Source organism: Halichoeres trimaculatus, unplaced genomic scaffold, assembly GCF_033239565.1.
Source record: "Halichoeres trimaculatus isolate MK-OKI-2021-1 unplaced genomic scaffold, fHalTri1.1 fHalTri1_scaffold_5, whole genome shotgun sequence".
Classification (NCBI taxonomy): domain Eukaryota; kingdom Metazoa; phylum Chordata; class Actinopteri; order Labriformes; family Labridae; genus Halichoeres; species Halichoeres trimaculatus.
Window position 1 is genome coordinate 27,401,438 of NW_027437183.1, and position 13,739 is coordinate 27,415,176.

Consider the following 13,739-nt stretch of genomic DNA (forward strand, 5'->3'; position numbering starts at 1 on the left):
GAGTGTAGACAAAAAATCAGAAATTAGTCACTCATTTTCTTTGGGTTTAAAAATGTATTTACGATCTTGACACAACTGAGGAAAGAAATTAAGATGCATTAGTCAGGCTCACCTGGCTTGATGCGATCAGATAATCCTTGCCTTCAGTTGAGAAATGTTTAACATCCAGAGCCTCTATACCTAAAGTTTGTTCCTAAAGAAATCAGATTGATCACATGAAAATAACAAAAGAGAAGGCCTTTTTTATATCACTGCCGTAGCATGCTTAAATTCTAACTCACCAGTGTGACATTAAGGTCCCGATGCAATTTAAAAATGCTGAGGTTAGCTGCAGGGGAGAAAGGGGGGCCACTGTGTGTGATGCCGATATAGGTAGACCCATTTACTGCGAACCCAACACAGGAGCTGGGCTCCTGAATCCTGATAGACTGACCAAAGGAGATGATGGCACATGTGTCAAGGACACAGTATATTAGGTGTGGACATCACAAGAGCACTGCTGTTGTTGGCTTACCTCTACAGGCACAAAGACACCCTGCCACCTGTACAGAGTGGCCAAAGTGTGGGAGGAACCAACCATGGGCCTCTTATCCAGCCGCATAGCCAGGAAAGACGTCCCCTCTTCAGGAATCGAGCACCAAGCAGAGGTGGAAATGTCCTCAAAGCTCTGGTACACACCCATCACAGGCAGGAGGCCCTCTAGAAAACAAGAGGATGAAATAAAGAAATAAAAGTAAATTCTCATTGGAATGATATCAGGAAGTCTGGAAGTCAAGAGAAACAGATCATTTTAAGTTATCGTATATCGGTCTGACCAGAGGAAACAGCTGTGTCAGACACCGTCTCCCATTCCACGCTGACAGCTGACTCCAGACCATTACTGCGAGACACAGTGAGGAAGACTGTCCTGCCACCTTCATCAGCAATCACTTCTGTGTTGGTTCTGATCAGAAAACACACATTGAATGAGCCTATTTACACATGTGAGAATGTTCGCTTGTATTTATGACCATTTCAACACATTTTTGTTTTCAGATCCTTTGATGCAGCTGTATTGAGACCTGTTGATAGTGGGTCCGATACGGAACAAGCCAGAAGGAGGCAAATTCTCTAGGACTGTGATAAACATCTGAAGTTGGTTGCCCAGCCGTGCACCTCCTGTTGGGTTTGACAATGTCACAGTGAAAGTTTCATTCGCTTCAGGCTCAGCATCAAGTACTGCCCAGATCTCCAACATCTGAAACAACACAGAGGAAAATAAATTAAAATGTTTCTCATGGTTTGTGAAAGCAAACATCAACCAATGATCTACAAAGTAATTTTATAAGGCTTTGAGCAGTAAAGGAGATTTAATCTGGCCGCTAAATGTGATTCCTCATGTATGTGTTTGCATTTCTCTCTTTTTCTTACCTTAAATCTGACTCCATCCTCCAGGACCACAAACCCTTGAGCTGGCATCAAATCACCCTCTGCCAGACTGCCATTGGCATCACTGATGGTAAATTGAACAGTTACGGAGCCAAACGTGCCCTCCTCTGGGTTTCGTACCACATACAGGGTGGCCACACTTTCACCGAGGCCAGAAACAGACGTGGGCTCCCTCAACAAGAAATGTTCACTGGTGTTGAAGGAAATGACACCATGTCCATCGTCACTGGCGAGGATGTTCACAGTTGCTAAAAGAAAGCAGAAGGATGCTGGTTTCTATATGTGAAGAAACTTGCAGTATTTTCTTAAATTATTATTATTTTGGGGGCTTTTATGCCTTTGATCGGGTGGAGCAGGACAGTGGATAGAGTAGGAAACAGGGCGAGAGTGGGGAGTGACATGCTGGAAAGAGGCCACAGGCTGGATTAGAACCCGGGCCACCTGCAGGAGGGTGAACCTCATGGAGCACAACCTAGACCACTAGGCCATCTGCGCTCCAACTTACAGTATTTTTGCTTTAATGGTGTATTAATTTCTAGAAATAGAACAATTTTTCAATACTAATTAGAAACACAGTTTTCAGCAAAACATAGTATTTAAGTTTCTTTGTGTTTCTTTTTATCCCTTTGACCAGATATAGATCATTTCAAGAACCACTGTATGGTATCTGGTCATCTAGCCAGTTACAAGTACGGGTCATTGTTAAAACATAATCTGAATTCAAAACAAAAGGAGCTCTGTATCGGTTTAGGTAGGTGACACAAGCTGCACTAATCTCACATTTGACAAGAATCATCCTCACAATGTGTGATTGATTTAAACTGCAACATCTATCATCCCTCCCTCTACTCGGCCTTTCAGCCCCTGCTTTTTGCTGTCATCCATGTTTAAGATATGACCAAGCTGTGCAGGATCTTAGCTTGGCCCTCCCAAAATCTACGCAAGAAGAATAAATCTGAGAGGTCTGATATTGCTAAAGAAGCCAAGACAAACAATTGTCCACTACTGTCATAAAAACTTCAACTATTCCAATGCGAGCTGTCTGATATAAAGCTGAGTTCCTCCTGAGTCCTTTGTATAGCATGGCTGTAGACTGAGTGGATACTTCTTCCTTTACCATATACCACATACAACATAAGATAAATTTGATTGGTTGGGGTAGATTCGTTGATAGCTGAAAACAGACACAGCTGTAGAATTTTCTTTTCTCCTGTAACCAACAGGTAAACTTATCTTTCACAATTACAAAGAACAGGTATATTTTAGGTCATACTCTAACATTTCTAAGACAGTAGAATTAATATGAAATCTAACACCAATCAGATACTAGAGATGGGTACCAAATTAGGTACTTTTATAGGTACCGACCGAATTCTGTCAAAAGTACTGAGTATCGATTCAGGTAAAATCAATAGATACCAAGTTCAGGTACCTAAATGCATCCTAGTGACTGGGAGGGAGTGGAAGAGTAGGTGATTTTCCATGCTGAACATGAACACAGCATTACAGGATTATATATTGAAAAATGAATAAGTTAAATTGAAAAAAAAAACATTTTATGTGGCAAAAAAAACACAAAAAAGTACCCAATATTGGTACCGTTGAGTACCGAAACCTATTGGTAGGTACCGGGCATTGGTACCGTATCATTTCAAATGTGAAAGGTACCTATCCCTACCAGATACAATTCCTTTTTTTCAATGGGCATGTGGGTTATCAGATATCAAAATTTTAAAAATCAATACACAATTAATTACTAGTATTGATACGAACACAATAAATTATTATCGTTATTTACATTTTTACTTGAATATGTACAGTATCGTTTTGTGCGCTAGTGTCCTCCTTCTACCTGTCGTATGCGTCCCCAGCTCCAGCCCAGGAGAAGGATTGGACAGGATGAGCTGAAATCTTTCAGCGCCCTCTGGGATGTTGTCATCAATAATTTGCACTTCTACAAACTTATGTCTTTCCCCATCAACAAAATGGAGCATCTGGGTGGGCAGAGAATTTTCCAGTTAATAAAGTTCATGCTGCAGGATTTCAATCAAAACACTACTTTAAAATCTCATCAAAAGCACTTCTGGATATAAACGCTAGAACAAGTATTGTGTTATGTGCTGTCTAAGTAGGCATGTGAGCGCATGTTTTCTTGCACACAGTGGTTAATATCATGTAGTTCTGACCGTTTCACTGATATTGTAGTCCAGTCCTTGTTGAGCTTCCAGGTTCTGAGTGTAGAAGGAAAGAGAGACATTTCCATACGCCCCTTTGTTTCTGAAGGCCACCAGAGTGAAAGCACCCATTGTTTCATTAACTTCAAACCTGGGAAGCAGAACAAACTTATATTAGGAAGTTATTTTAAGATATATTAACATTTGTCAGGATCTGAAAATATTGTTTGTTTTCTTACATGGTGTTTGTCCATTCAATGACTCCTCTTATCCCATCATTGGCAGCAATGCCAACTTCAGCCACCAAACCCTGGGTATCTGTAAATAAACAAAACACAAAGAGGAAACATCCATGAAGAATTAGACAGTCAGTTGGCCATGATGACAGAATTCAGATATTAACTACTGTAATTAGCAACAGCATCTAAAGCGCAAAGCATCAATAGCAAAATGTACAGGGGGAAACAGTAGGCAATCTAACTTCTGTCATGGCACATTTCACCAAAAGATTACAGCTGAGAAGCATCTCCTATAAGTGGCTGAGTAGACTGGGCAGCCAGGCCTTTTTGGATGCTGATTTATGACCCTGTGAATAGTATTCTCTCATACACTCCATGGCCAAGACTTTGGGAGGCCAGCTTTGGGTTTAGCTTGGCTTTCTCTCTCCTCACCACACAGTGCTGCTCGGCTCCCAACAAATCCCCAGGCTTCCTCAATCACTGAAAGCATCAATCTCTCCATCCAAGCCACATAATCACTGCTGCCAAAAGAGAGGCCGTGTGTTTACTGTGTGTCTCCACTCAGAGGGCCGATAGTATTCTGGGAGTCTCCAAGTGCTGCTGTGCCTGTTATGTTCTGTCGACTCATCACTTTCTAAAGTTACTCATTCATAAATTGGACTGTGGTTTGGATTATGTAAAAGAAGCAGCAATGACTACCAAGCTCTTTCATGGTGCACTGAGGCAGTCAGCTAAACTGTTGTAGTTTAATGTACCATAGAGGAATACTATACATCAAACTACATGGATTTAAGAAAATCAGCGAACATACAGAAAGTGACAAATTAAAGGGAAAACTCCACATGGTGTGTCTTGGAGAGGTGTTAAACACCACCACAACGGCTCAAACCTTGGAAGTCAAATAGAGGGATGGGACAAAATCTCTCTTAATGATTTTTCTCTAACTTTGTGTCATGGTGACCCCTTGAGCCCTTAAAATGGGACATTGTTATCTTTAAATTGCCTTGTTGCGGGGATGTCATACAGAAACAAACCTGCATTCCTTCTAGCAGAGAAAACTGCTATCAGGACAGACTTTTTCTTCTTTTTTTTAGAATAAGGTAGTGTAAGTTTTCCGTTGTTTGTCACTTGTTTGTATGACCAAGTATTTTTACCTGGCAATGTGCAAAACACAACATCTACTCATCACACAGAGCAAACAGAGAGGGATTACAGAAAAGGATTTTGATTTCATTAAATTATACTCACAAATAAATGTAACATATCAGTGTAAATGCACTGGTATAAAAATAGAAAATTCATATTCTTTAGTTAAGTCATCATAGAGGTGATGAACTATCTCATACCTAGTTGTGGAGCTGTGGTGAGAGTTGAGATAAGGACTGCTGATGTTATGTTGACCAGGAAGAACTCCTGCAGCTCGGGGATGTCATCCTTAAAACAAACAGAAAAGAAAACTTATGAATTCAGCGTTCCATCAAATTAACTTCCAGAGGATATAGCTCGCTTCTAATTGAGGCCATAGTGGTATAAATCATGTATTAACTGCTGAGACAAGTTAACACTAAATTAATAAAACACCTTACAGAAAACAGACAGATGTAAACAGCAAAAATCCTAGCACACTGGATCAGTGAAGACCTGTATTGCCTGATACAATGATGTGTTAGCCTCAGTCTTTACCTCCAGTATGGTGACAGGGATGGAAACTGAGGTCTGCCCAGCCTGAAGCAGAACAGAACCACTACCAGAAATGAAGTCTTGTCCTGGGTCAGCGAGAGCACCTTCCACCTGGGTCAGGTCTTGCAAAGAACCTCTTATAACTTCATAGGTGATGTTCACCACTCCTGTTGGAAAACATTTTGGTATATCAACAAGTACTTTGCACACAGTAAAATCAGTCAAAGCAGATAAATTCCCTTCGTTCATAATTTTCCCACCAACCTGAGGCTCCAAACTCTCTGTTGACATAGATGTTAATAGTTTGGTCCCGTTCCTCCGTGGTCACCTTCAGGGATGATGGAGCAATAGTCAGGACCCCATAGGGCTCATCACTGGTGTCCACAGACAGCACTGCCTCTCTGCCCTGAGTGTCCAGAGCAGCATGACCTGTTGCCTCAACACCTGTGGGCAAGCCAGAGATGATTCTTAGCAGGCTGACTTTAGGATATCTGAGACTTTCTTCAAAATTATTTCAAGCACTGCCAGTAATCAGATAGAAGAAATGCATTACCAAAAGTTTGTACAGCAGACAAAACAACTTTGTATTCGTCCTTATCCTCTGGTGTTGTGTCATCAAGAAGCTGCAGGACTATGGTGTCATTGAGTTTTCCCTACAGGATACACAAAAAGTACTGTATTTTAACAGTGGCTCAGTTTATTCTTTAAGTTGTGTTGTTGATACATCTAGTTACAAAAGAACAACATTAAAGTCTTCATTCATGAAACTAATGTGGTTAACTCTGCTTAATCTATAGCACATACGTTAACCTCTGTCTGATGTTTACCTCAGTGAAGAAAAGTGTCCCAGATGTTCGGGTGAAAGTCCGGTCTACTCTGGGTCCTTCGACAGACCAGTCCACAGTAACGTTACCCAAACCTGGAGGTGTTCTCAACACCAGTAAGGACAGCGTCTCACCTGTGATAGAAAAGAAAATGCTGTCAGGTATCAAACTTAAAGGGTAACTTGTAATACCTTCACCCAAGTCAGTGAGTCAGTTATATGTAATGCTGGAATTGGAAATTTAACTAAACGAAGAGGATGAAATAAGCACCCCATTTCCTACGCATTCTGAACTCCAGCATAACCACAGACAGGCAGGGAGCCCACCTGTTACTGCATGCTGTTGTTACTGTAAGCGCATTCCCTTATATTTGCACTTAAATATAACTGGAAACATTCATGATGACAGGACAGTGGAAATGGATGTAGGATGTAAATGTGAGTATAATGACTTAAGACACAAACACTACGGACCAAACATCCTAATTCAACCCTAAGCCACCCAAAATATAAACCCACCTTCTCTGGCGATGACAGAGCGTGAAGATGGACGGAATCCAACTACCCCAGCTACATTATCGTTCGCCAATATCACTATGGTTACAGTGTCAGAGCTGGGCAGGATTCGACTTCCTCCCTCTGTACTGACAAGCCCAATCATGAGGCTCTCGTTGTCCTCAGGCTCGACATCATCTCTGATTATTATCTCTATTGTCTTCTTCAGATCACCTGTTGGTACAGAAAACAAAGGGCATGGTTAACCACACTTGTTGTGTTCTTATGGTATGGCCACACTGAAAGCAAATTTGGGTCAAGATTACATACAAAGTCAATGCAAAGACACGTCTAGACGCTGATTCGCCCCGGACAGGGGAAGACATCCTCGTTGGCGCGTTGGGATGGAGCGTTTGGGGCGTCAGACGCCTCTGTGCTTGAGTTGAAAATATTGAACTTTCGATGCGAATTCACGTGAGGCTGTGCCGCGGCAACCAATCAGCGATGATATTCCCCCACGACGTCATTGATTTGATGACGTTGTGGGGGAACCGCCACCTGCTCCGACTCCAACCCCGCTGGAAGATGGAGGAGAAATAATCTGTATGGTGTGTCATCATCCAGAGTTGTGTACGTGTGTACTGTACAGAGACCAGAAAGAAAGGAGCAGGCTTGGGTGAAAGTCTGTAAATATTTGTTTCTAGCTGTATTTGCCTGCACGGGTCATCACTGAGTCCGACTGTGTTTTTCTCAGTGGAGTTTTGAGCCTGATAGAGAGGAGGAAGGAGCGGGGCAGGGGCAGACCCAGGGAAAGTTCTCTGCGGTCCTCTCTTTCCTCGACCCCTTCATTATCCCCAGGGAGACCTCCAGGAACATGAGTTGGGGGGTCGAGTATAAGGTTGCAGGAAACAGCCAGGCATGGCCGGTGGATTACCACGGAGAGGCAGCAGGCCTTGATTGTGATCTCCAAGGCTTTCATACACTCTCTTGTTATGCTTTTGAAACCACAGCTCATTGTTTTTCAGATGCTCTTTCGGGCTTTCCATCTTTGAATGAGCAGGCTCTACTCCACCTGCACGGTGACGCGCTTGAGCCCCTCAGCTTGTCAAAAAAAGTCCAGCATCCAGACTCACGCATTCACACGGCGCATTACAGGCGTGACACACGTTTAAATTTGCGAATTTGCATCTGGTGTGGCCGCGGCGTTGTAACTATCCTCACTCACACAGAAGTTTGATGAAGTACTTTGACACTGAATCAGTGATCACAGTTAGGTCACCATTTCTACTGGAGTATTTCACATGGCTATAAGGTTCCAGTTAAGTACTGAGAGGTCCACCTACCATCAAAGACCAGAGTCCCTCCTGTCCCAGAAAAGTCAGCATCTGGTGTGGCCTTTCCTCCAACAAACCTCCACTCCACAGTGACAGTGCCCAAATTCCCGCCTCGCCTCTCGATGACCAAGGGCACCACAACTCCTGGCTCTTCACGAACCTCCAGATAAAGGCCCTGGTCAATGGCGCTCGGACTGAGGCTGTATATCAAAAATACCCCAAATGCATCTCCATTCATCCCGATAGTGACGACAGCTTTGTCAGGCTGGCCAATGGAGGGCAGGTTCTTTGGTGCAACTGTCAGGTTTATCAGCTCTACCTTCAAACAGTACAAAGTAAAGTGTTAAGTGAACAACTAATCATCAAAGCTTGTTAGAAAAAGAATGAAAAAACATGAGATACATATTAATAATAAACCAGTTTATGTAAGTATGATTGTGTTTACCTTTAAGATCTGTATGTTGAAGCTCTCATCCATTTCAGGAAATTTATCAGTTAAGATTGGGATTGAGAGGTTTGCAACCCCTGACCCGTCGTCCATGAAGGCACTCTGAGCTGTCACAGGAGAATAGTCGCTCCCTGCTTCAGCCTGGGCACTGAACAGGACTGCAGCTGCCGTGGCATTTTTTAAATAAGTCATAACCTGAGAGTTAGAGGTCAGCTGGTCAGCCCCTGAAGCCACCCAGGCGCATGATGGAGGTGTCACTCCTGATGATAAAGAAAAGGCCTGGCAGGCACGCTCTCTCAGACAAGCAGCAGCACACACAGCAAGGGGGTCTCTCTGACCAGTCACGTTAACTGTCCTAAGGGGGGCAGTTGAAGGAGGGGAGCCTGGTTTTGGGAGGTCATAGTACATAAGCAGGTTCTGGTTGTTTTCCTGAGCCAGGCCAACAACGTCGATCTCAGAGGTGCTGTACACAATCTCCAAGCCACCAAAGTGACCGCCTCTGAAATAAAGGAGAAACAGGTGATAGAGAAAAGACAGCAACAGGAAAAGATAGATAAGTGTGAGAGTTTTAGCACCAATTCTTTTTTTCACAAGGAAAATAAATAAAAATTACCTCCTGCGGACAGTAATATTGGCTCTGTACACTCCCTCCAGGGGCTCCTGAACACGGTAAACAGACTGCTCAAAGAACACAGTCCCATACGGGTTGTCATTGGCAGGCACTATTATGTTGACAGATGTGTCAGCTCCCAGGTTTCCTCCATTACTAGCACCAGTAAGCTCCACCTTAATTATCTATAAAGCATATAAAGGTTGTGATTCACAATGGGTCCTGAATTATTGACTGAATTTTGAACAATGTATGAGCTCATACAATCCACATTGGAATTTAAACTATCTCCCTCTTACCTCTGTGATTTCAGGTACATCGTCAGCTAAAATCTCTACTCGCAGCGTCTTCATGGTCTCTCCAGGAGCAAATCTCACCTCCCCCATTGTGGGTCTGATGTCCCCTTCTGCCAGCTTACCATTTACGGTGGCTTGCCATTGGACTACCACTGTGCCAATAGTACCAGCATTACGCACTATAGGCAGCATGACATCGACAGAGCCAGATCCAGGTTCCTCTATGGTAACTGGAACAGCTTGGAAGACTGGACAGAGATAAAGGAGAGAAACTTGCTCAACAATAAAAAATCTCTTCTGAAAGGTTAAAACAATCCCTGGATGGTGATTTGTTACCAAAGGCACCAAAAGGGTCATCAGAGGGCAGTATGGTGATGATGGCACGAGTGAGCTCCCCGAGCAGAGCTCCTCCAGTTGTCTGGTTGATCAACTCAATAAGAAATGTCTCCTCCAGCTCAGGGACCATATCATTGATCACATAGATGGGTACAGATTTACTGGACTCTCCTTCAAGGAGTACCACATCAGTGGAGGCCACACTGTAGTCTTCACCTATCGGACGACACACATTCACACACATAGTCATCTTTTGCCTTCAAACAGAAAAGCTATATGAGATGTTCAATGATCAATGCCCAACACTTACTAACTCTGGCAGTCAAAGGCACTGCTCTGAACTTGACCGAAACATCCGCAAAGATCCCTCCGACACGTGTAACATTGATTATGGGTCCAACGTAGTGCTCAGCTACACTGACAGCAGAAGCTGACAGCTGGAGGACTCCGAAAGCATCGTCGCTTGCCTCCACTATCACCTGGGCTACAGTCTCTGGCCGGGGGCCCAGTGATGGAGAGCTAAAAACTGGAATAAACAGTAAAAGGATACATATCACATCAGTTTTTATGGGGTTTCATATCAGTTTTTGTATCTACAAATAACTTTTTCATGTAAAACCTGCCCCTCAATGGAAGTTCGATATCTTACTGGATCTTTCCTGTTCCCCTCTGATAAGTTGGACACTGATCAACTTCACAAAAACTGACTCGTCTCTTTCAGGATCCTCATCATCCAGGACTTGTAGGGTTATGTTTGCTTCAGTCTGATTGGCCAAAAACACAACAGAATCCAGGAGGGGGACAAAATCCCGCCCCTCTGTGGCACGGCCCACCCCAGGGGTCCTGAAAGGTTCTGGTTGTGCCTCATTAAGTGTTCCATAAGTCACACGAACCTGCACAAAATAAGACAGGAGACAGCATTTTTTTAAGGTTGTTCAATAAAAATCCAACATCCATTCTTCTTTATTTATAAAAGACAAAAAATGTAACACTCAGAGGACACACCTGACCCATCAGGCCTCTCTGTCGCTGTATGGTGAGGGAGACAGTTGAGTCAGCTTCTGGGAGTCGGACAGACCGTGTTTCATTTGCAAATACAAAGACACCATAAGGGTCGTCACTGGCGAGCACAGTCAGAGTCGCAGATGTCTCAACACCCAGACGACCATGGGAGACATTGACCAAGGACACAGTGAAACTCTTGTCCAGCTCAGGGATCTCGTCCTCAGCCACGTTGATGATGATGTTCTCTGAAGTCTGGCCTACTCCAAATGTGATGTTCCCAAACCTGCTGAGGAGCTCCCCCTCAGAGCTAGGATCAACCTCCCAGTACACAGTGACATTGGAGAGGTCACCAAAGGTCCGATTCACCTGGAAGACAACAACACAAAGCACAGAGAGAATTGTGGTGATCAATTTTTTGCCCCTAAGCTTGCCCACAACTTGACCCTCTCTGGGCAGTATCTAATTTCTTCACTGACCTGCAGAAACACTGAGCTGCGTCCGTCCTCTGGTTCTGTCCCACTTACAGACAGGGATTCAGGACTGAACTGAAACACTCCATGGGCGTCATCAGAAGCAGCAATTGTCACTGTGATGTGGGACGCTACTCCCAAGCTGGCTACAAAATAAAAACACAAGATTCAGCTGCGGGTTCAAACGGTCAGAGCGATACTATGGTCCTGGGTATTGACGATGAAGACAGAAAGTGTGTGTTGTTTCAGGATTGGTGACAACAGCCCAGTGTCAAAACCTTTTGCCTGTATCTTCTGTTACAGGATTGGGCTTTCCCCATTTTACTCTCCTCGTTATGAACATAATTTAAATGCAGTTAAACAAATGTGTATGTGTACGCAGACACCCACATAGTTGTGTGCATGTACATACCCTCAAGAACTCAGTCTAATGAAATCAAAGAGACACAAAAACGAATTCTTCTAAAATAATATGCTCAATTATAGAATCAGATCAACAAACTGGTTGTAAACCTACTTGCAACTATTCAAACTGAGTAATCGTAGGGATATGAGGGTGAAAAAACAACAGCAAGAGCCAGTTTGGGGAGAAAAGGAAGGGGATACTTACCATGGTGGTAATAGGATGGAAGGAGGAGATCAGAGTCACTCTCACCACTACCACTTCCTTCACTATGCAGAAACTGATCCACTTATGGATCACATACGAGGACCAAAAAGGGTTCACACCAGGTTTGAATCACACCAAGGGAGCAGAGATCGAATCAGAAAGGAGTGCAGGAAGGCCATTGCATATGAAGAGGGTTTGTAGAGGGACACAGGAGCACAGCACACAAAACACACAAGGGCAAATACAGGGTCATTAAGCTCTAAGAAAGGTAGAAGGGATTCTCGATACAAATAACAAAAAAAAAAATCACTAATTTAAATGAAACAGCAGCTTTAATTCTGCCATTGTGACTTCTCACCTCCTCCTTCAGTATTGTAGAGCTCCACTCGAAAAATCTTGTTCAGCTCAGGAACAGGATTGTCAACAATGGTGACAGTGATTAACTTCAGTCTTTCCCCTGGAAGAAAATCCAGCACACCTTCTGAGTCCTGCAAAGAGGAAATCAGAGAAGCAGAGGCGCAGTCTTTAAACTCATCGGCAAAAAAACACACCAGTAAAGATCTAAGACTAAATTGGGAACTAACCTCATAGTCTTCAGGACTGGATGCTGTAAAGGGGGTAGTCCTGTATCCCACCATTATCCTTCCTAAAAGGCCTTGAGCCCTGGCCACCAACAGACGTACTTCTCCATCTTCCTCATTCACAGTTATATGTGCAGGCTCTGTCGCTTGAGAGATAAGTCCCTCTCCTGGAGGGGTGGGCTGAAACTGCAGCAGACCTGCATCGAGACACGATGTCTGTTATTGTGTTTTAGTGGTGTAAGGGAGAACGAGGGAATTTAAAGAGATTGGGATGAAAGGTATGATGATACGGTAGGAGAATGTGGAGTGGGGGTAATATTGCAGTTAAGAGGGATGGTGAGAGAAAGACACAAATGAAACTGATAAATCAGCGCAACGGGATGAATTTCCGGCATGCAGTTAAATACCATAGGGGTGATCACTCGCTGTGACAGTGACCGTGTTGACAGAGTTGTTTGGATCAATGCTTGCTCCGCTGGTGGGTGTAGAGCCAGGCTTTCCATCGCCAGATTCTGCTGACTCTAGAGTAATTTGAAAGGACTCTGCCAGCTCCGGGAGGTTGTCATCCAATACCAAGAGGTTCAACACCTAACAAAAATACATTAATATGAAAAATAAGTTAATACAGTTTCGTGTGTTAAGTGTGGTCATAGTGTTTGTTTTGAGTGTCACAATCATAAAGTTTGAGCTCATAAATCAGAAGACACCTGTTGACTTCTCAGTAAATTCACAGACCAAACCCACCACCAGGGGGGGCTGGTCGTCCAGAGCACTGCATCTCAGTGACTGTGTTTTAGCGCAAAATCTATTTGATAAGTCCAAAAACAGTTCTCACAGATTACATGGCATCTGTTTTCTGTGCTGAGAGACTGCACTGTATGATCCAGGATTAACTTAGTGAAGTTTTCTCTCTGACATGCACACAGTATACACACCTCAGAGCGCTGTCCAGGCACAAAAAGAACAGCTCCAGTAGCATTTATGAAATCCTGATCGGCAGGTGTCTCACTGTCCAAACTATCCAGCTGGGTAACACTGTAGTTGACATAAACGTGGTCTAGAGATCCCCGCACACGCTCAATCACACAGGAGATAGTTGAGCCCTCATCAGTGGTCTGTGGGAAAAACACAAGGGAATAAATTGATACACAAATCGATACATTGTGAATGAAACACCTTGCAGTTATTTAGTCTGCAACGTTTACATGAG

General features: G+C 43.5%; 1 protein-coding gene across 1 annotated transcript in view; it reads right to left on the minus strand.

Moving 5' to 3' along the window:
• adgrv1 (adhesion G protein-coupled receptor V1) overlaps positions 1-13,739 on the minus strand; it is a 109,857-nt gene that overhangs the window by 63,773 nt on the left and 32,345 nt on the right. The window contains exons 23-51 of the mRNA XM_074669983.1: positions 13,465-13,644; positions 12,937-13,117; positions 12,533-12,726; positions 12,307-12,436; positions 11,949-12,029; positions 11,345-11,484; positions 10,869-11,234; positions 10,513-10,756; positions 10,174-10,389; positions 9,864-10,079; positions 9,531-9,775; positions 9,235-9,416; positions 8,619-9,120; positions 8,183-8,492; positions 6,864-7,073; positions 6,349-6,479; positions 6,075-6,174; positions 5,786-5,965; positions 5,525-5,688; positions 5,188-5,275; positions 3,842-3,920; positions 3,615-3,753; positions 3,281-3,422; positions 1,411-1,676; positions 1,062-1,237; positions 816-943; positions 515-699; positions 282-428; positions 113-193 (exon numbers count right to left, since the gene is read on the minus strand). Coding sequence (XP_074526084.1) covers positions 113-193; positions 282-428; positions 515-699; positions 816-943; positions 1,062-1,237; positions 1,411-1,676; positions 3,281-3,422; positions 3,615-3,753; positions 3,842-3,920; positions 5,188-5,275; positions 5,525-5,688; positions 5,786-5,965; positions 6,075-6,174; positions 6,349-6,479; positions 6,864-7,073; positions 8,183-8,492; positions 8,619-9,120; positions 9,235-9,416; positions 9,531-9,775; positions 9,864-10,079; positions 10,174-10,389; positions 10,513-10,756; positions 10,869-11,234; positions 11,345-11,484; positions 11,949-12,029; positions 12,307-12,436; positions 12,533-12,726; positions 12,937-13,117; positions 13,465-13,644 — 5,403 coding nt within the window. The remainder of the gene's footprint in view (positions 1-112; positions 194-281; positions 429-514; positions 700-815; positions 944-1,061; positions 1,238-1,410; positions 1,677-3,280; positions 3,423-3,614; positions 3,754-3,841; positions 3,921-5,187; positions 5,276-5,524; positions 5,689-5,785; positions 5,966-6,074; positions 6,175-6,348; positions 6,480-6,863; positions 7,074-8,182; positions 8,493-8,618; positions 9,121-9,234; positions 9,417-9,530; positions 9,776-9,863; positions 10,080-10,173; positions 10,390-10,512; positions 10,757-10,868; positions 11,235-11,344; positions 11,485-11,948; positions 12,030-12,306; positions 12,437-12,532; positions 12,727-12,936; positions 13,118-13,464; positions 13,645-13,739) is intronic.